Source organism: Strix aluco, chromosome 4 (genome assembly GCF_031877795.1).
Source record: "Strix aluco isolate bStrAlu1 chromosome 4, bStrAlu1.hap1, whole genome shotgun sequence".
NCBI lineage: Eukaryota > Metazoa > Chordata > Aves > Strigiformes > Strigidae > Strix > Strix aluco.
In genome coordinates this window covers 101,462,788-101,485,104 of record NC_133934.1, presented here as the reverse complement: position 1 = coordinate 101,485,104, position 22,317 = coordinate 101,462,788, and the positions used below count along the sequence as shown (strand labels likewise).

At 35.7% G+C, this 22,317-nt stretch overlaps 1 protein-coding gene across 5 annotated transcripts in view; it reads left to right on the top strand.

Annotated features, from left to right (window-relative positions):
• Positions 1 to 22,317, top strand: part of STRN3 (striatin 3) — a 68,838-nt gene that overhangs the window by 9,371 nt on the left and 37,150 nt on the right. For 4 of the 5 annotated variants that reach the window (XM_074824572.1, XM_074824571.1, XM_074824569.1 and 1 more), the window contains exons 2-6: positions 11,968 to 12,071; positions 18,665 to 18,738; positions 20,222 to 20,303; positions 20,612 to 20,791; positions 21,257 to 21,389. In XM_074824572.1, the coding sequence (XP_074680673.1) occupies positions 11,968 to 12,071; positions 18,665 to 18,738; positions 20,222 to 20,303; positions 20,612 to 20,791; positions 21,257 to 21,389 (573 nt within the window). The remainder of the gene's footprint in view (positions 1 to 11,967; positions 12,072 to 18,664; positions 18,739 to 20,221; positions 20,304 to 20,611; positions 20,792 to 21,256; positions 21,390 to 22,317) is intronic. The other variant, XM_074824570.1, reaches the window with a different exon arrangement.

Here is a 22,317-nt window from a genome sequence, read left to right as displayed (position 1 = left end):
TCACTCTGATTTCTGTGCTCTTGTACTACAACTACTAGTAGTAATAAAGAGAATGAGCTAACAGTCTTAGTTCTATTTAGTATTAAGTGTCTAATGAAGCTCTAACTGTGGCACTTCATTATTAGCTGTATGACTTAACAAGGTAGCTTCATCTTGATGGAATAATGTGCCAGTATAGTGATGCTGACAGTAAAGATATTTTTAATCTTATCAAATTCAAATACTGTGTTTTGGTGTTACCAGCAGTGTATGATTAGTATTACTGGTTGTAGTGGTGACTTTCTTGGAAAGAAAACTTCTTTACTAGCTTAGATGTATTGAAAAAAATGTCCAGCAGTTTCAAAGACTGTACATGAATCTTTTTAGATAGAGATGGGCTGAGGTGTGTAACTATTGGCATTTAAAAGATTACTTGCAAGATTCATGCGTTTAGGACAAATGTAGAAAACATAGATGATTGTGACAGAATGAGAAACTGCATTTGAGGATGAACTTGTGCTGAAACAAACATGCTGAGTTGCTTTCCTCCACTCACTGCTGTGAGTTTCCTGCTAAAAGAAATTCATAAAACCCCTGAATGATCTGTGGCTTTGTAAGTGGGAGATATAAATATAGAAATTGGGAAGTGATTTCTGTCTTGTGATCTGTGCAGAACTGGCAAGGTCAACATTGCAATATAATGTCCCATTCTTTAGGAGTAACGTCGAAAAGAGTGCTGAAAATTTGACATAAAAACAATTTGAGGGCTGGAAATAACATCTTGAGGAATGATCTGTTTAGAATTCAGACTTGCTGGCTAATCAAAAGGAAGTCTGAGAGGTAGCCTTATATTAGGTGTGTCCCTACATTTTAGACATATTCAGATGCTTTTTAATTTAAAGTAGAAAATTCTTTAGTTTAAGGGGTATGACACAACAGACTGGAACTTCACCTTAAAAAAAGGAAATTATCCAAATGAGGGGGTGTAGATAGTGTGACAAATATATGTGTAAGTTGGGTGACTGCCTTCTTTTTTGGTGGTTTGGTGTTTTTTTTTTTTTGTAGAACAGCCAAAGTAATAATCAGGCACCAAGTGTAAAACATACTGAAATAATTTTTGTACAATGAAAAATTATGAATCCTTTCTACATGGAGACACAGAAGAAATCGAAATGGATTCAAAATAAGCCATCTCTTGCTCTGTAGTCTAATCTACTGTTCTTTCTGTGCTTTTTCTTGAAGTATCATACTTAAATGAAGAACTGGACCCTTGGAATAAGCTACTGAGGGAACTAGGGGATTTCTTTTTCTGTTTTGTTGGGATGGTTTTTTATTTTTGTTTTTAAAATCTTAAGCATTTGATTCAGTACGAATGTAACTGAATGAAATACGTTCTATCTAAAAGTCAGATTGCTTTAATTGATCTTGTGTCCTTTAAATCAATTTTATTTGCATAGCTGTTAGTTTGAAAACATGCTTTCCTAAGTTCCCCTATTACAATTACCTGTTAGAGAAGCTAGGAGACTATTTTCCTTCTGGAAAATAGAGTTTATAGATGTATTTTTAGTTGACCGCACTTCTCTTTTGCAAAACTAAGTCTCCAGCACCTTGGCTTTGAGTCACAGAAGGAATCTCTAATTAATTAAATGATTGAAAATAAGAAGTGCTATATATTACCTACTTTGGGTAAAAAAAGGGTCTTCTCTAAATTAAGTTCTAGTAAAATATGTGTGTGTATGTAAGTACATACAGCCACACAGATGCATAGTTTGCTTATTTTCAGTATAACTCCTTTGACTTTGTGTTTTCTAATCCAATTACAGAGACAACTGCAGTAGTAAGCAGGAATTTGATTATAAGAGTACTGTAGATTAATCTTGCATCTTCACAGTATTGAATGGCTGTCTTAAATGAAAGGGAAGCTGGCACTATCTGTACTGTAATAGGTGAAATGTACTCAACATAACTAGTTTCTGGTAGGAAAGGCAATGACTTTTTTGTTTCTTAACTAAAATCATGTTACTGATAGTCCATATCAAAGTACAGTAATTTAGTAGTTTGGTGGGTTGTTGAACATGCCTGTCAAGGGCTAGAAGCTGTTCTTGAAAAATTAAAATCAGAAGAAAATGTACAAGAACACTTGCAGTGTAAATTCTAAGACCCCCAGCTGCAAAATAATCCTGACCTTTATTTAAGAAGTTCTCTTACAATTGCTGTGGTTGCACTGCACTTCAGTCTGTTTTGCAATCAGTTTGTGCTGTAATTTAGAACCTTTATATAATGTTGTGTGTAAATGGCAGACCTGTCTATAGCACCCTTCTATCTGTGTTTCAGTAATGTATAGAGGAGATACAAGCACATTCAACAGTTTACTTTGAATCTCTGATTATTGTGGTATGAGTAAATATATATGAGAGTTTGGATCTGGGCAGAAAAGTACTTCAGAGACTTCAAAGTAGAGTGAAAATTTTTTTTTAGGGATTATTTTAGCATTAGTTTATACAGAACATTTAATGAATAAACTGACATCTATGATGATGCTAAATGTCTTCAAAATACTTGCTGTACTGTGGTGTAGTAGCTGTGATGGTCAGAAGTATTTTGCAAGTGGCTAAAACACAATCTAATCTGTGGTTACAGTGTATTTTGCTGTTGCTTATTGAACCTGGTGATTGGACTCTGGCTTGTCCACAAGCTTGTCTGTGTCTGTTTTCGTTAGTTTGTCCGAAGAGAGGATAACTGCTCACAAGCTTTGCTTCCTGTAAATATTTCATACTGGAATAATGTACAAAATGTTACATAGAAAATACTACATACAGTCTTGTTAATTGAGGGAGGGAGCACTTACAGTTGATAACTGATATTTTGGCAAGAGTTCAACTTTTGGCATTGGTGTTGCAGTTGTGTTGTGTTTTTTCCAGCACAGACATTTGGAAAATACCATGACTTAATTGATTTTTAAAATGCAAAACTTCAATAATTTCTTACCAAATTGTAGTCTAATAAGAACTTCTTTTCATTTATGGAAAAGGAAATAATTTTGGCTGTATGTGGCAAAGAATGTAGCATTGAGTCTGCAAAAACACAGGACATTTATTATGTCCTCTATTCCCAATATTTTGTGAAAGATTGTGTGACTTTATAAAAACTATTGAGACAGTGAAGGTACTAGGCCCATGAAAGACATGTTAAGGAAACCTGTTGGTTTAGTTAGATGCTCTCAAGCTCTGCTGTGATAAATAATAAAGAAATTTGTGAGGGTTTTCTTTGCATTTGGGGGCTGGATACTCCTCTTGCTCCATTTGGTAATGTGTGTGAAAGGCTTTCAGCAACAATCCATTTTGGACATTAACAAAAGCTGACTTTGGTTCTATTGTGAATATCGTGGCAGACACCTGCCAGGTGGTTTGATAAAGAAACACTGATGAGATTAATGTAGGATGTATTTTGTGTTAAATTTGGCATTGACCAAACTACATATTGGCAGATTAAACTGTGTAACTCGGGTTCTTGCAGTTTTCTGTAGTCTCATTGAAAGTGGCCATGTGTTGATACTTAAAACTATTTCAAGTCCTGTATTAACTTTTTTCTGTAAAAGGCATGTGAACACTAATATTCTTCCTTTGTTTATTGGAAAAACTGATGTGAAATGAATTAAAGTCCCATAGCAAGTCAATTAAGAAAATAGATGTAGGATTCTTAGTTTTATTTTGCATGACTTGATCTTCAGTAAGTACATACTTTCTTGAGGAAGGATACTTGTTTTCAAACAGTCCTAATTGTGAAGAGAAATTAGTTTAATGTTTGTTTTCAGAGCTTTCTTAAATGATTATTAGAAGCATGACTGCCTCAGTCTTGGGAGTTTGTGTTCAAACATGTTTCATAGATTATTCAACCTGCTAAAGGAATGCAGTTGAAATATTCTAACCAAACGCTTCATAGAATAGTGTTTATAAGTAGTAAGAAATACTTTTGCTGCTTATGTTTTACTTGGCTATTTAATTGACTTGAGTAATGGCATTCAATTTGATGTTTGAATGGAAAGACTAATTTCTCAGGAGAATTATATTGATGTTGGGAAAGATAGAATAACTTGGAGGTAAAAATGAGTGGGTGTTTTTTGAGGTCACAGTGAGCATTTGTGTCAAGTACCTCCAAGCATTCCTGTTAACTGTCAATTGAATAAAGAAATAATTATGGCTGTTTAACAGCTCCGCTAAAATTTGCTGGATATTGGGTCTGCTTAGATTGCTGATGTTCTTGATTTGCATGTGAAGGAGCAAAGGAAAATGCAAAATTGCTAGTGGAGGAGTCTTTAGTGATGCGGAAATAAAATGCCTGCAGAAATTCAGGTGTGTGGGGAGGAGAGGTGACGTAGGGACAGTGGCTGATAATTCTGACACTGGCATGGAGCATTTTAGTAGTTCTCTTGTATGTTGATGATAATGACCAGATTAACTTCACTTTTCCTGAAGTTAATGTAATCATTCAGTCTTATACAATAGAATCTTCTTCCAGGAAGATGACAGTTCTTTTAAAAATTTCTAGACAGGAACTTACTTTTCTGAAGGATTGTCTCTGGGACTGGAATTGAAAAGAACTTACTTACAAAACACTGAACACAGTTTAATTTATAAGTTTTTAACTGAAAAAATTTTTAGAAGCCTCTTGTTCTATAAAGAACACTCGAGTACACGAATGGTCAATGAATGATAAACTTCTAAGGCACTTATATCCATTATTCCAAAAATATTGTTTTATTTAGTTTTCAATTCTTGGAATGTATGTTTTAGTCTCTGAGGAGAATGCTCTTTGTTATAGAGTTTGAATCTATAGTTTTTACTGGCTTCTAGCTTTTTTTGGACTTGTAGTCTCAACTGACTTTTTCCTGCTGCTGGCTTCTGTGTACTTGATAAAAGTCTATAGACAAATTGGTTTACTTAGTTTCTAGACCATGAAATTTAGAGGGGTGCTAGTCTTAAACACATCCGTGAGTTGTATGAGTTTTGTTACTCTAGTATTCCTAAATATCATATTGGTTAGGAGAGTGGCTGTAAAATCCTAGCACAAGAAAAATGATTCCATGAAAAAATTCTAGTAAGAAATAGTGACAGAATGAAGAGACAGTCTTATACTGAGTTGAAGGTGTGACTTAGAAGTTTGGCGCTCTCATAGAAGAGGAGGAATGGAATTTTCTCTAAGTTGTTCAGAGAAGCTGATGAAACTTGACAGTACTTGGCCCTGTAGTGAAAAGAAGCAGACTTCTGAATCTGAATGACTGAGAGTGGTGGTGGTGGTAAAGAGGAAGGACAGATCTGGGGAAAGAGTTTCGCAAGCCTGGTCTTTGGCATACCCATTGCAGGACTGAAGGGGACTTATGGATCAGTAAATTCTCTTGTATCTGTCAGTTGTGTGATTAACCTGCCAGATTGCTCCTTAGAACTAGCTGGGTTTCTTGTGTCTACCACTTTTGTGGGACAGTTGCTCAAGGATGTCACTTTTCTAGCGGTTAGGAATCACTTTTGAAAAGTGATCAGAACGTGATCAGATGAGTCTTTGGAAAAACTATCGGTTGAGGAGCAAGAGATGATCATCAGCTCAAATGGAAAAGAGCTACAAAAAGGGAACCTTCAGCAAACATCTTCATACCGTTGCTACTTTAAGTGCAGTAGTTACTGACCTGATCTTTAACTGACTGTTCATAAGGTTCTGCAGATGTTGTTCAAATGTACACTAGTATTACCTAGTTGTTGAAATCTTTTTTCCCACATCTTTAACCTGGACTTATGAAGTAAAGGTTTTCTGTTAACATATGAGAGCTGATGTTTATAATTTTTTTAAGTCTTCCAATTATTTTTTTATTTTACAGGATCTTTAAAAGTGGTGTATCTTTGAAACATGCAAGATCCTGGTATGACCAGTGACACCCATCTCACTTCACAGCTTACTAGAGAGAGAATCTTGCTTGAGACTTTAATTTCTAAAATAAAGATTGATTTTTATTTATATATATATATATTTATTTAAAGTAGTCACGGTATCTTTCAGTCCTCAGTTGACAGTTTAAGGTTTAATTGCAATTGTAATGTATAGGCATAATCAGGTCTGTCAGGATACGCTAAAACTCTTCTAGATGCTTAATGCTTTTACATACGTGATGGCTTAGATGTTTGTAATGAGATGAAATTCCATACTGTTTGTTGAAAACTGAAGGTGAAGGCTTCTCCTTATGTTCAGTTTCTCTTTTGTGAATAGGAACTAGAACATTAGTAGCTCTGCAGGTGTGTCTACTCTTAATTTAATGTTGTGAGTCAAATCTTCCACCTCCCCGGTATTTTTTAGTTTTCCAAAACAGTGTTCTGCTTCGTCTTTGGCATAATAATCATCTAACAATGAACATTAGGTTAGTCTTTTTGTATGATAATAATCTTGTGATTAAAACAAAATGTTAAAAAAAAAAAAATCTTACTAATTGTTTTGAGTTTTGTGACATGCCCTAGTAGAATAAGCATATGCTATGGGTGCACTGGGTATGTATATTCCAGCTGCTTCAGTGTATTGCATTTCTTTCAAAAATACTGCAGGCCTTTTCCTTCCTTCCTTCTAGAAGTCTAAATGGACTTTAGAAAAACAAAACACAAGCATTGCATTGCAGCTGTCATTGCTTTGCATACAGTTGAATTTTTTCAAAATACACTTCTAGAGTCTGAGAGCTAACGTTTGCAACTGAAATGAGAAGAGAGTATTCTTGCTTACTGAGTGGGTTCCTGTATTGCTAAATCCGTTAGAATTTGATTGTTTGAGTTGTACAGGAAAGTGTTAGTGTTTCAACAGCGTAAGTCCTTTAATTAGTCTTACATCCTTTACCATTCAGGTTTCGTGCCTCTTTTTCCCTTCGATATGTTTTGCTAGGTTTGAGATGTTGGACAAATATTTCCAATACTGCATATCAGGATTGATTAATAAAGGAAATCCTGTATGTGGTTACTATATAACCTTTAGGTTGCATATGCAATTTTACCTGCCCAAAATGCTGTAATAGCTTCCCTCCTTTGTCATCCATGTCTAAGAGAAATATGTTTGATCCCTGTCTTTGTCTTCAAGTCAGGCTTTTCTGTGCAGTTGAGGCAATAAAATGCAGTTTTAATATGAATGCTGCTATTATGGGTAGTGCTATATGAAATGTAGAGCAATAATTCTTAAATTTTAGGACCTTTCAAGCTTCTTAAAAGAAGGGGGGGAAAAAAATCCTTATTTTCTTCCCAGAAAATATTTTTCTTTAAATTTTATTAATTTCTGTGTGAAATACAGTATTTTTAATAATTTGAAGTTGTGTGGAAGTTCTCTAGTAAACCATGTTTTAAAACTTCTGTTACACTTTGATTGCACACTAGGGATGGGGAGTGTCAGTCTAATCAGTGATTTACTTATTCCTACTGTTCAAGAAAAAGTTCAGTTTCTTATTTGAGATCTTGGAGTTTGTTGGGTGAGACTGTTGCCTGGTTTGCATGTGGTCAGACTTCCTATTTAAAAGATAAAACCCTTCCAATTACAAAATGTAGTGCATGTATTTCTGAAATGCAATGTCATTAAAACAATATTAAGTTTACAAAATCTAGAATATTAGGTGTTAGAATTTTTATTTGTTCCCTTCTATATGTGCCTTCTGTAGTTATTTAACCTCAAACAATTCTTTTTCGTGGGATCCATAGTATTCAAGTAGCTGTTCAGTAATTCTTTTTATCCTTGTATTCTATCTTGCCCAGTTTCAGGCATTATTTCATGCATCCTTGCACAAATACAAAGTATCTGTCACTCTAACTGCTTCTCAGAGCTCCCTGGATTGACTTCCATAATAAAACTGGCCAAGTTCATGTGGTGGTACTCTTTATTTACAGCTGAGGGCCAAGGTGTAGAGGGAGCCAAGAGTTACCAAGTATCACTGAATTTTGTAGAAAGATAGTGGATGTCAGAGATTCTGTTGAAGTACTGTAAATATCAAATGTCCAGACTGGTTGAAGAGGAGGATTCTGCCATGAAAAAGAGGCTCCTGGTTGAGCTTGTCTGAAGAATCTGAAGCATAGCCCTATCTGTGGGGAAAAATATTCTAACAGAATCTGCACACAACTAAATTCATCTGGATTTTTTTTTTAAAGCTATGGGAGGCCATATTTTTGCTTACACAACTAGTGTTTTATACACATTCTGTAAAATAACATGTTTTCTCTCCCTTAAGAAATGGTCTTGCTAATACACTTTTAAAAATACGTTTTGATTTAATTTGTAATTCAGAAGAGTTAAGACTCATCTTGTATTTGACTTTCCTAGTCTCTCTACTCTTGTTTTGCAACTCTTGTGCCCTGGACATACAGGTTATCATATCATGGTCAGTTTAGCCTGATCTAAGACCATGTTGTCACTGAAAGGAGCTGTTAGTTCAGTATCCTGTTTGCATCCCTTGTGCCAGCCTAAGTACTCCCATGGCTATACACAGTAGGATCAGGAAACTGATGTAATTCAGAACGGAGTGAAAAATAAATAGAATGGTTTCCTCAGTAGACTTAATGTGTGGCAGCAGAGATAGCTAAGTCAGCACAGTAGAGGGAACAGAAATACGAGGTGGAGGAGGATTGCTCCTCTTAGTATCAGCCTGGGGATTTACAAATTGGTTTAAGACAATGGAAAGAATTCTGTCGTAACTGGGAGGGAGGGAGGAAAGGTGAGTACTGAATTGTTCTGTGCCATTTTGTTTCCCAATTTTAGCACTAGTCAATCTTTAGTCATCAGTATAGTTATAAATCATATCAAACCTAGCTCTCCTGAGAATTGTTTCAAAGGAAAGGAATATCTAAGGATTGAGAAAGTTATATTATGTAGAGATCATTCTTAAGCGTTTGTCTTTGTGTGTAGAACCTAAGCTAATACAATAACCCTGAGGGAAACTGATCTGTTTATCTGTTTTTATCAAACTTGAGATATACTGCTTTTCAAAAAAGTCGGTGTTGGGAAATGGTGTGTTAAGTCTTAGGGCTCATAGTCATGCAATATGTCAAGTGATAGTTTTGACGCCCCTCACTTCTCAGTTCAGGACTTAAGGAAACAAGTTGATTAATGTATCTTATATAGCAAATCCGCAGTGATCTTATTCTCGGTTTTGTATTGAGGGTCTTGATGACTAAGTGTTCCTAAAGTCTAAATTGATTTTCCGTATTCCTAAAGATCAAGCTCTTAACTTCTGCATAGATAACTTCTGTTACGTTTTAGCCATGTGATGGTTACATGGTTACAATTAAGAAAAAAGGAAAAAAAATAAAATCTCTAAAATCAGTCAGATGTGTATACAAGCAATTACAGAAAGTGGATGCTAAAGAAGTTTGCTAATATTGACAAAAATGTCAAAAACCCAACTACAAAGTGCATTCTTGTGTGGCAGTTGTTCTGTTCAACCTTTTGGACCCTGTGAAGAGTGTTATAAATGGTGTTGTATATATAAAAAAAAAAATTTGAGGGCTTTTTTGTAGGGTGGATTTTTGCGGTTTTTTAAAATAACATTATTTCTGTAGCATACTGATTCTCAAGATCACTTAGCTCATTAACCTGGCTTGTTGAGAAGTATTAGATCTAGGCAATACCTAGTAAATATGGAGACTTGATTCTGCTTGGCCAAGTACTCCAGGAGTATTTCCAGAAGAAGGAAGTAGTTTGACTGTGAGCATTTAGGAGGCAGATGCCTCCCTCTGTGTACGATCGCAGCTATATTATTTTCCTCTCCGTTATCAGCAAACTAAGGCTGAAATAAGGCCCAACAGTTGCAGCAGTCAACTAAGATTTGACAAATAGTTATAAAAGGGTGCTTGGCCAATGAAAGAAGACCAGTAGAAGGAGAGAAGACCTGAGTTTTGGAAAGAGTTGAGAACTGCATTCGAGTCAAAGAGCATAAGAGCTTTCATAACCTTCCTTAGATGATAATTATCAAAGTATTTAGTTTTATTTTTGTAAAAAGAGTCTGTGTGCATGCAGTAACTTCCAAATGTTTGAAGTATGGTATTGCGCATAAGTGCATGTAACATTACTTTTATTAAAAAACTACTTTTATAACTATTTTATGTGTACCTTTTTATTTATGTGTAAGGACACTGTTTACTTTTTGTTGTCTTATCCTTGACTAGTGAAAATTGGGATAACAGGTTGGGCTTGTGAAATTGTCTGCTCATTTGCTGCCTTAGAGGAGTGCAAATTATGTATAATTGTAGTTTTCTCCAGAAGGCTGTTAACTTTCTATTGGATTAGAGTCAGTATTATATTATTTTTTAGAATCTAAGTAACATAATTGCAGTTGAGTATAGTTGTTGGATTTGCTCAGCTCCCTTCATCCTCTTCCACTGGGAGCTTGCTCTTTAAAATAGCTGATTCTGGATCTTGGTTTCCACCTTTTATCTTGAAATAGCTGTGCAATCATTACAAAGTCTGTATTTTTTTATTTTTTCTTCATTACCATGTACTCTTTGATGCATTACTCATTCTCACCAAATGGCAGAGGTTCAGAGCGCTTTCATGACAGACTTTTAACTGAAATAGTTGTAACTGCCTTGTTCTCAGTAAGATTTTAAATGTTAATTGTGTAAACCATTAGTTAGCTAATGCAAGGTAAAAGAACACATTTGAATTTGGTTTACCATTGAGCACAAGGCCAGAGGGGCTAAAATCAGGGCTGATGGGTGAAGTTTTATATAATGATATCACTTAGTCTTGAGGAGAGAGCAATGCAAGAATGCTACCGTCCTGGTTAGACTGTTTCGGGCTCTAACCACTGAGAGTAATGAAAAGGTACAACCACTCCCTTTAAAAAAATCTTCAAGGATAGATTAGGTGCTGGTTATAGCTCTGCTTTTTTTTTATTGTGCCTCTTTTAATAATGAAATTATGTTGTTGATCTTAGCTCTGTAGAGCAATGTGGACTCGACTCTACTCTCCTTATTCTATTTTTTTTAATCCCTTTTCCAAGAAAATTTTATGTTGAATCTTGTCTTGAATTAGCTACCCAATGACTTCAGTCAATTTAAAGCCATAATCAGGACAAATGAGTTTGTGGTTTCCTGTAATGATGGCCAATCCAGTAATACCATTAACTGTTTAAATTTTGTATTCACATCTGCAAATTCCCTTGTCCTCCCTAGGGTTTTGGCTTGCAAAAGACAAAATATAAGTCCTTTCGCTTCCTAGTGAAGAGACAACTTTTTTCTCAACAAACTTACTAACTATTTTTCAGCTACTTAAAATATTCCACTAGACCTTTTGCACTAGTTGAGATAACAATAAATTCAGTGGAACATAGAAGCTATCTACTAGGTTAGCAGGCAAGTAGGAAGCTTCATTGCTGTGTAAGTTGGGTGGGTAATATGATTGATGCTTTGAAAAAAAAAAAAAAAGCATTTTTTTCTCCGTACAGAACAGCACACTAAAACCAATTCTTCCTTGATATTCTAACCTTCAGCTGACTTCAGTAGTAAAATGTGAATCCATAAAATATAGTTGTTTCCTGTGTAATGGATTTGTAAATTCTTAATCTGTTCAATATACTGGCATTAAAAACTAAATTGCTTAAAAGTATGCTGTTTATCTATTTTAATACAGCTTTGAGTTTGGAAGAAAATTAGAATAGAATTTATGTTAACAATGCCATAAGGACAAAAATGTATACATATATTAAAATGTTTAATACAATTGCTGTTTGTGCCTTCTTTTAGAGTTACTATAATAACTTTAATACCTTTATTTCAAGGCAAAAACCCCAACATTTATGAACAGAAATAATCCTTGGTCTTTAGGGCAGAAATATTTTTGTTGTTAATGACTGACTGAAGTGATTAATGCAGAACAGTTTTGGTGGTGTTTTTTTTTTTTTTTCCTTCTGAGGCAGACTTCACTGCATTGTTTTGGGAACAAAATGGAATAAAATCCGTTATCTTTTTTTTTGTGTGTTTTCAGGCTCGGATAGCGTTTTTACAAGGGGAAAGAAAGGGTCAAGAAAACTTGAAGAAAGATTTAGTGAGAAGAATAAAAATGTTAGAATATGCATTAAAACAAGAAAGGTAGGTATGCAAATCGTTCAGCTTTTATCTGTCCTGAAAGACTTTACAGACTAAAAGGAGTTCTATCACATCATGTAAAATATCTTTACTAGATCATTCTACATTAGTTTATGTAAACCAGTTTATGGCTGGTCGTCTTTATGTGTTCTGTTAAACTTCAGTGTCTGTTATAATAAAAACTTGCATAATTTTCAAATTGTTTGGACTCATGTCTTAAACACAGAAAGTTCGAATTGGACAGTTTCCCTTTTCTGAGTTTGAGTAATGGTATACTAAGTAAGAGTAAATGTTCCAAAACATTTATACTTTATTACTACACCTTTACCTGCTCTTCAGTGGTATTAAAACTTGAAAGAATTCTCTTGATCCCCTACAACTATTTTGTATATGTTGCATGATGGAAACTATATTTTGTGGCAGAATGGAATCCTATAAAAGTTATTATATTTTGAAGTATTGTTTTTTCATGTGGTAGATGCTAGAATTTCTAGTCTCAGAAGGTGCATTTTCTGTAGCATTAAAGCTTTAAAAATTAAAATTCCATTCAGTCCATGCAGGCTAATGTCCTTCAAACCTACATGCTCTTCTGTTGCCTGGTTATTTCATTTGACCAAAATTAGTAGTTAATTTTTCAAAAACATGAGGAAAATAATCATGTTATATGTGTATACTTTCAGTAGTGGACTAAATTCTTATATTTAATTTTATCTTGCTCTTAAAAAGTAGCTGAATCCAACAGTGTCTTGAGGATCAGGCAGAAAAATAGGTAATTGTTTATTTTGGTTTTGGGGAGAACATTCCTGCCAGAGTACACTTAAAATTTTGTAACAAAGTATAGTGAGGCTTCACCTGAACATTTTTAAGTTAGTTGTCCAAGAGTAAGTATGTCTGAATATATTTTACATTAAGAATTAGTACTATGAGTAAGTGACTAGTACAGAAGTAACTTTGATTAGTTAGTTCATATTAAAAATGAATGTTTTGGCAAGGATGGCTACAAAGAATCATAGAATGGTTTGGGTTGGAAGGGACCTTAAAGATCATCTAGTTCCAACCCCCCTGCCATGGCCAGGGACACCTTCCACTAGACCAGGTTGCTCAAAGCCCTGTCCAACCTGGCCTTGAACACTGCCAGGGAGGGGGCAGCCACAGCTTCTCTGGGCAACCTGTTCCAGTGCCTCACCACCCTCACAGTGAAGAACTTCTTCCTTACATCTAATCTAAATCCTACCTTCTTACATCTAATCTTAATCTACATACCTGTGTGCGAAGTGTCCAGAGTAAAGGTGCTTCACAAAACAGTGTATGTTCATACAGAAAGCCATATCGACACATCACGTGTTTTCTGGTGAAGTAATAGGCAGAAAGGATCTATTTCTTCATTCAACCTTGTCCTCAAAATGGAAAGTAACTCAAGGTTTCCAGCCAGTGTAAGACTAAAAGTTACATTGTTGTACTATACAGGTAATGTGCAAGTCACTCCGGATTCAAGCCAGAAGAACAGTATGCAAAGTCTTGGGGTGGGTGTACTCTTCCTTTAAAGAACATTGAACGTATCAAAGGAATAATGTGCTGTTATCTAGGGCAGACCCAAATGTCTTGAGTATAAGTAACTTTCTGTTGAAGGAAAACATTTTAATTATTTTGGCAATAAAAACTGTGCGATGCACAGAGAGACTTCCATAGAATCATGGAATACCAGGTTGGAAGGGACCTCAAGGATCATCTGGTCCAACCTTTCTTAGCAACAACAGTCTAGACAAGATGGTCCAGCACCCTGTCCAGCTGAATCTTAAGTGTTCGGTGTTGGGGAATCCACCATTTCCCTGGGGAGATTATTCCAGTGGCTGATTGTTCTCACCGTGAAAAGTTTTCCTCTTGTGTCCAGTCACAATCTCCCCAGGAGTAACTTGCACCTGTTACCTCTCAACTTTCCTACGTGACTCCTTGTAAAAAGGGAGTCTCCATCTTCTTTGTAGCCAGCCTTCAAATACTGGAACATGGTGATAAGGTCTCCCCTAAGCCTTCTCTTCTCAAGGCTGAACAAATCCAGTTCTCTCAGCCTTTCCTCATATGACAGGGTTCCCAGTCCCTTGATCATCTCTGTGGCCCTCCTCTGGACCCTCTCCAGCCTGTCCACATCTTTTTTGTATAGCGGGGGACAAAACTGAGCACAGTATTCCAGGTGTGGCCTGACAAGTGATGATTAGAGTGGGATGATGACTTCTTTATCTCTGCTTGTTGATGTCCTTGTTGATGCAACCCAGCACCCTGTTGGCTTTCTTTCCACCAGGACCCCCAGGTCCCTTTCCACAGAGTTGGTTTCCAGCCAGGTCGATCCCAGCCTGTGCTGCACTCCTGGATTATGTTTTCCCAGGTGCAAGACCTTACACTTGTGGTTGTTGCACTTCATAAGGTTCTTGTTAGCCTACTCTTCCAGCCTATCCAGGTCTTCGGCTCTCCCTTCTGAAGGGTCCACTTCCCTGCTCAGTTTGGTGTCATTGGCAAACGTGATCAGGGTGCGCTTGATCCCATCATCCAAATCACTTATGAAGATATTAAACAACATTGGGCCCAATGTCAATCCCTGGGCTCCTCACTTGTGACAGGTTGTCGGTTTGAAAAGGAGCTATTTCCCACGACCCTCTGGGTGGGCCCTGTCAGCCAGTTCCCCCCCCACATTGCACAGACCACTTGTCTAGACCATAACGTATCAGTTTCTCTAGGAGGAGTCTGTGGGGAACTGTAACAAAAGCCTTGTAGAAATCCAGGTAGATGATGTCCACTCTCACCCCACATCAACCGAGCAGGTTACTTTGTCATAGAAGGCGATCAGGTTTGTGAAGCACGATTTGCCCTTGGTGAGTCTGTGCTGGTTTTTCCCAGTCATGTGCTTCATTTGACTTGTGACAGTCCCCAGGAGGATTTGTTCCATAACTTTCCCAGGGATTGAAGTAAGACTGATGGGCCCATAATTTCCTGGATCTTCTTTTAAGGGCTTCTTGTAGATGGGGGTTACTTTCTGCAAATGCACACCATAAAGTTGTGAGCATTGCCTACCTATTGAGATAAATTGGAGGCAGTTAATTACAGCTGAAGTAGGAAGACATCATACAATAAAATAATCTGAAGATGAATGACATTGGTGAAACCGCATTCCTGCTTTCTCCTGAAGTGCAGCTGCCTTTATAGTTTGACTTCGCGTGAAATTCCAGAATTCATCTGATGGACGAGAAACTTGTAAACATATGTACAACAGAAGCACAACAGCAGAGACATACAGTTTGGTTTAGTTCTTGTGGCTAGTGGGTACAAGCCAACACTGCATACTTTTCAAGAGGAAAATCCTTGCTAAGTCCCAGCCAGAATTCTCATGAAGATTACTAAAAACAGGAACTGAAACTCTGGGGTTGATTGGTGAATGTGTGGGAGGCAACGAGGAAGCTTTCTGTAATTTTTTGCTACAAGTGCCCAGTGGTTTGAGGGGTTCTAATTGCGAAAGTATGATGGATTGAGTAAAGAAAGCAAGCAGGTACTGACTTGTCGGTAAATCATCCAGGAATGCTAGTATGTTAGTTTCTTGTTTATGACACTGAATGAAGAGCTTGGGATATAATAGGTGTTATTTTTTTGCCATTGTTCCTCTGAGTGAAGAATAACAACTAATGAAGAGGAACCAGCCCCAAAGCAAAATAAATTCTGAGAATTTCAGATCTGAAAATTGTTGACAGCAATTTTCAGTGTTGCACCTGATTCCCCTCTGTCCCCTTTCTCCTCCTCTTGTTGCAAACTGATGCAGTCAGAAAGTTTCTTGCAGTGAAATATTAGACTATAGGAAGTCATAAACAAGCTCATTCAGACAATGATGACTCATGGTTTCTCAGAAAAAAAGTATGAAACAGGGCATCAGTGTGTAAGGTTAAATAAAATGCATTAGTAGTTACAAAGTAGTTTGATATTTCTAGTATTTATCTCTAAGTGTGTGTGCAACAGGTGCGATAATGTTTTAGAGAAGTAAAATGTTACTATTTTAATGTTCTTAAATATTTTGGAAGTTCTGTATCAATTTTTGTAATAAAATTAGGCCTTAAGTAGTTACATGTATGGCATTTTTTTTTTTTTTTTAGCTAGTGTATATTCCTTTATGATGCTTTGCAGAACCAACAAGACTTCTGTTGTATAGTCTAAGCCATTCTACTCTAAGCTTCATTAGCATAGTGCTGTGCTTAAATTAATAGGACTTGCTGAGATCATAAAACTGGGGCTATATTTTGACTTTATGGGGTTCGGCTTATATCCTTGCAACTGAGTGGTAGGATTCAACAGTTAAATAGCAGCAGGCATTTAAGTCTACTTAGGGCATTGTTTCTCCTCCTCTTACTTTTTCACTCATGGAAACCTAGCCTTAGAAGAATAGCAAGTTATACTCAAAGGATTCAAAAGATGCCTCTTGTAGAATTCAGTTACTGAGTGGTGTGGGGGAGTAATGTCACTGACTTGTCAACAGCACTGTAGCTTGTTAGTGATTTTTAATATGTGTAATAATTACCCTTGTTTGACAATATGGAGAGGAATATGTGTGCGAATACATAGTTTATTGGAATTTAGTAAGATTAATTTCTTACTGTAAAACTGAAGTTGAGCATCAGATGTGATGTGAAAGACATAACTGATCTCATTACGTGCAGCAATATTTTGGCTTACTTGTAGTGGCTAGTCATTGGTATAATTTTAGATCAGATACATCATTATCTCCTCTAATGAACAGTTAAAGCAGAATTTTAATTAATGTTTTGAAATTGTAGCTCCAAAATGGAACAACTGCTCCTGAATAGTATTTGTCACAGCTTGAAATTGAACAAATTTAGGTTGGCTTTTCAATTACAGTGCTTTATTGGCTTCACTTATGAATTGTGCAAAAACATTTCATCAGCTTTATTTAACTTAGCAATTTCTTAATTATTTACATTTTTGTTTGTTGTTTGTGGTTTTTTTTCCCCCAATGTACAGTACTTTATAGGGCATATAGATCATAATATGCACACTTTATCTGAAAAGTTTGGTAGAATAGTGCCCTATTACAATATGGAACAAAGCTTTGTCTCAGTTTAAAGAGAGCACCTAGGGTAGGCAGTCTTACTAGTGCATGGATGGAATATGAACATATTTACAAATAATTAAAAAAAATTATTCTCTTTAATTGGCAGTCAGATTCAGGTCACACAAACGCCTAATCTTCAGGAGCCTTACAGTTTTTCAGTTACAATGTAATTGCTATGAAATGCAGGATTTTATCTTACTATAAAGGATCAATAGTGCCATCTACTGACAGTTTGTTAATGAGATTGTTCCTATTTGCAATGTTAGCAGAAACTTCTGTAATTTAGAAGAAAATCTTCTATACCATCAGATATATCGGGCAGGATTTGAGATAAACTTTTACCTTCAGTTTGGAAAAACTTGCGGCACTGGCTTGGCCATTTGAGAAGATTTGTTGGAAATCTTTGATTTTGTCCAGCACATGTTCCATTATGTATCTTTGCAAGAAGTTTCATATTTGAGAGTAGTCTTTAAAATTGGTGGGAGCTAGATATGGTTCAGTTATTCTTAAAACTTTGGTTGAATGTTTAATTTAGAATTATGAAGACCGCTGTATTTTATAGAGACTTCTTTAAAATGTGGCTCCTAACGTTTTTACAGAGATCTTTCACCTTGGCTCTGCTGCAGAACATCTAGAGTTCTTTTCTCTGAGATTTGGAGTATTTTTGCAAAGGATCTATGAAGCAAAAGTCAAATTGTGAAGGTCTGGGATAAAGTTAGAGAATTCGAGGATATAGGTGTAGGTTGTTCATGTGATATTCCTGGAGTGAGGACATTTTGATAGGCAACTTGGGTAGAGAATAAGATTTGGAAGGTTCATGCATACGTGCATGGAAATAGTATGACAAAGACCAACTTTTTTTAAAAAGTGATGGTGAAGGAGAGGTTAGGGGTTCAAAGCTTAGGGGATGGGAAGGAGTGTGGCATGTTTGTATAGGTGGACTGAGCAGGAATTCAAACTAAGCCTCCAGTCAATGAGAAAGAGAAAGATCAGTAAGAAAATATATGTCACAAGGGAAACTAGCACTCTTAACAAGATCTCTATCATAAGCAAAGACAGAGCAGGAGAGAAGTTGAAGTGGAAATTGAAGATAGCAAATAAGCAGGAGTCCCAAATATGAGGTATATTGTAGTGCAGCTGGCTAGCTAGGACAGTGCTATAGCTGAAAAAATAGTTAAAATAGTCTGTTAAATATTTGAACCTATGGGTTTTTGAAAGGTTCTCTTAGTAGCTGACACATGAAAAAACCACATTCTTGGAGAACATACTAAACTCTCATCTATAAGTTATTTGATAATTGTGAATAATTGTAAAAAGGTTATCTCAAAACTGTTCTTGAAAAACTAGAAATAACTGTATGATGCAGTAATTATCACAGCAGTTTTATTTGGATAAATTGTGTTGGTATGGTTATTCTAAATGGGAATAGAAGTGTTTTGAGTTGATAAAAGCATTGTATGCTAATTTGTTACACACTTGCATTCTTTTTCAGGGCAAAATATCATAAATTAAAATATGGCACAGAATTGAACCAAGGTGACTTGAAAATGCCAACTTTTGAATCAGGTAACTTTTTCACAATAGCCTGTTTTAGTGTAATTTGTTTATACACTGGTCTAGATTTCCTCAGTGCAATTTATTGAAGCTTTCCGTTCCCACCCCCCCCACCCCCCTGCCTTAGGTGTGTTATAGAGAAGATGTCTAGGAAAGGTTTGGTATTGGGAAAATATTGTTTAATCTGAAAATCAAAATTAATTGATCTTTTTGCAAGAGCTCTGAATGTCAAAGGAAGCTTTAAATAAGGTTACACAGTTCCTTATTTAGCTGCTGCTTCTCATTATTTCTTACAATACCCCCCGTCTTGAAGGATTTAGTATCTTTTTGCCATTGTGCCGTCTATCCAGAAGGAAAATGTAAGTGCAGAATAAACAGAAGAAATACTGATGGTTTTTTGATGTTTTTATAGGATGCTAGTTTTTAAAGAATGAGGAAAAAAAATTACTGCATTGGCCTGGAAAAAATGTTGTTGAGCTTCTGTTTTTATCCTAAATCAAGGAAGAAAGCCCTCAGAGAAAAATCCTTATTGGTACTCTGCAGTGCATCTGATTTTGCAATGTAGATATAAAGTTGATCATAACAGTTTTGCTCTTCACAATATTGCAGATAGAGGAAAGCATTTTTCGGAACAACATTGGACTATTTAATAAGCAGAATTACATGTGGCTTCTCTTGAAATGTAGGTCTTTGGGAAGTCACACAATGTTGGCCTGTACTTGTGTAATGTACCTTAAAATTGTGGTCTACATATTTTTATCCCACTCCCCCCCTTTTTTTTTTGTTTTGTTTGTTTTCTTTTGCTTTAGAAATGCCACATTTTGGGTACTTTTATACCTGGTTGAAACTAGAGATCATGATTCATATTTCTTGCTTGATGGGATTTTTTGTATGTGTTTAAAAGCAATATAAGTTAGGTGTTAAAATCCTTAAACTGTTAGTTTGTACCATATTTTATAGTCTCTGCCATAGTAAAAGTGCAATGGGTCTGGATTTTAAGTGTTGATAGTAAACCCATGGAATTTGTGTTAAATTTGACATATTTGTTTTCTCCAAATGCTGAAACATGCCACTGCTTCTCTTGACTGTATTTTCCATGTTGCTTTCTAAGCACCTCTGTTTTGTGAAAGATATATAGCCTGTTTTCTTAGCAGTAACGCTTATCAGGGCAACGTTTTGGTTTGTACAAACTAAATGTTTTTCTAGTTCCTTTTCTGCATGTAAGGGGTCAGGATTGTTCAACTGATTCAGTTCTGTGAAATTATTTGCTTGATGCTTCAGCAAAGCATTAGGAAAAAAAATTTTTTTAAATAAAAAACATTGCATAAGACTGTATCTAATTTAAAGGGGGTTTTTAAGATTTGTTTTCAGTTTCGTTGGTGTCTTGTAAAAAGTAAATTGATCTTTAGTAAAATTATCAAAAGGAAAAAAACCTAACCAAAAAAACCCAAACCTGAACAAAAACCCTACTGAACCATGACACTGTATCTTTCAGAAGAAACCAAAGATACGGAGGTTCCTGCAGTACCTCAGAATAGCCAATTGACCTGGAAGCAAGGCAGACAGTTACTGAGACAGTAAGTAACATTGTTGAATATTGGTGTACTCGAACTTTTCCCTGAAGTATGAGGAGCTGTATATATGCTTACTCTATGAAACAGAGTAACTGAGGTGGACAAATAGTGGTTTATTTTTCAGGACTTTGTAGTCTTGAGCTTTAAGCAGTATAGAGTAAGGTCTTCCATATGAGATGGATAGTGATGAAACTTGGTTTTTTTTCCATAAATGATATAATAGTGGCATTGATTTTTAACAATCAATATTAACTTACTTCCTTTTCCCTCAAATATGCTTTCTTCTTTCTTTCTTCTCTTAATGCATCTAGGTATCTTCAGGAAGTAGGTTATACAGATACAATATTGGATGTACGTTCCCAGCGGGTAAGGTCTTTGCTTGGGCTCTCCAATTCGGAACCGAATGGTTCAGTAGAGACAAAGAACTTAGAACAGATCCTCAATGGGGGTGAATCTCCTTCATCAAAACAAAAGGGACAGGAAATCAAAAGGTAAGTGAAGAGACAAGAAATGCATAAAGTTTGTTTCACTTAGTCATTGATGTGTATTGGTTAGTTCACATTGAACTTTCAAATCTAGAGTCTCTGAACACTTGTAAGTGTAGTTGACTTAACTGAAATTGGTTATACATTGGAACAGATGTGTCTGTATTACATATGTATATATGTATATTATGCATATATAGAGGAAAATACATAGTTTATTGAAGTTGAATTTATGTCCTATAACAACTTTAGTGTTGTTACTTTAAGGAAAGATTCTGTTGAGTGGTGCTTTTATAATAAGGAATTAGGCAGCTGTAGAAACTTCTTCATACAACCATTTCTTGTTATTTTGCTAGTTTTAAAGCTAATTTTTCCAAGCTGTTATGCAGCAATTACATTTAATCTGATTTATCTTCTAAAATCTCTTCAGCAAGTAAAAAGGATTCTCTGTTAATGTTTTTATTTATGTAGGAATTCTGGTGATGTTCTTGAAACATTTAACTTCTTAGAAAATGCAGATGATAGTGATGAAGAAGAGGAGAGTGACATGATAGAAGATATTGCAGAAGGAAAAGACAAGCACCGGATAAATAAGAAACACAAAGTAAAAGATTTTTTAAATTTTTTTATATAGATCTGAAATCCCCTTTAAAAAGGGAAATTTGTTTTTCCAGATGATTTTCCAGATGTCATGTTAAAATGCTTGTTGTTATACTTTTGTTATCAGAATGGTTTGTAAGCAGATGCATTATGGGTAAATTTGGTGGTTTAGTTAATATATTACCTTTAAAACTTAAAAACAACCAACGAACCTGTTTGCAAATGTAAATTAATTGCTGAAAGAGATAACTGATTTGGCCATCTCAGCTTCTCTGCATACTTTTGAGTCCCTTTATGAGGCAAATTTAGCACAATGCAATGTGCATAAGGTAGGAACAATTCATTAGAAGAAACTAAATTATGTAATGGGGGAAAAAAATCAGTTCCGTACTGAAACATGTTACATTCTTCCTTTTATGCAACTTTTTACTAAATATGTTAAGAGCCTACCAGAGACTTGTCTCCAGTAACCTTCTGTTTAAGATTCAATTAAGTTTTGTTCTTTTATTTTCCTCTTCAGTTTTCCACTGTGTGAGCAGCTTTCTAGGTAGGATAGACTGTATTACCTGTCCCTTTTTAGTTCTTTTTCTCTGGTACTAGAAGAGTCTCCTCCCTATCACTGGGGTTTCTGTATGTAAAGAGGTTGATTAATGAACATTATACTGACAGTTTTATTACTTTTTGCTCAGTAGAGTAGTCTGTAGTGTGATGACCCTTCTGGCTGCACTGAATTTTCTTAAATAACTAGCAGCATTAGCTCAGCTTGATGCAAGTCTTAATCTCCCCTTTACTTGTCAGGAAGGGTTTTCCACTATACCTTTGGTATTAACTTGTACTTCTGGTAAATAGATTAATCAAGCAATCAGTAGAATGTTTTTTGGTCTAAGGCAGTAGATAGTCTGATAAATTATCTTATAAGTAGATCTCCAAGC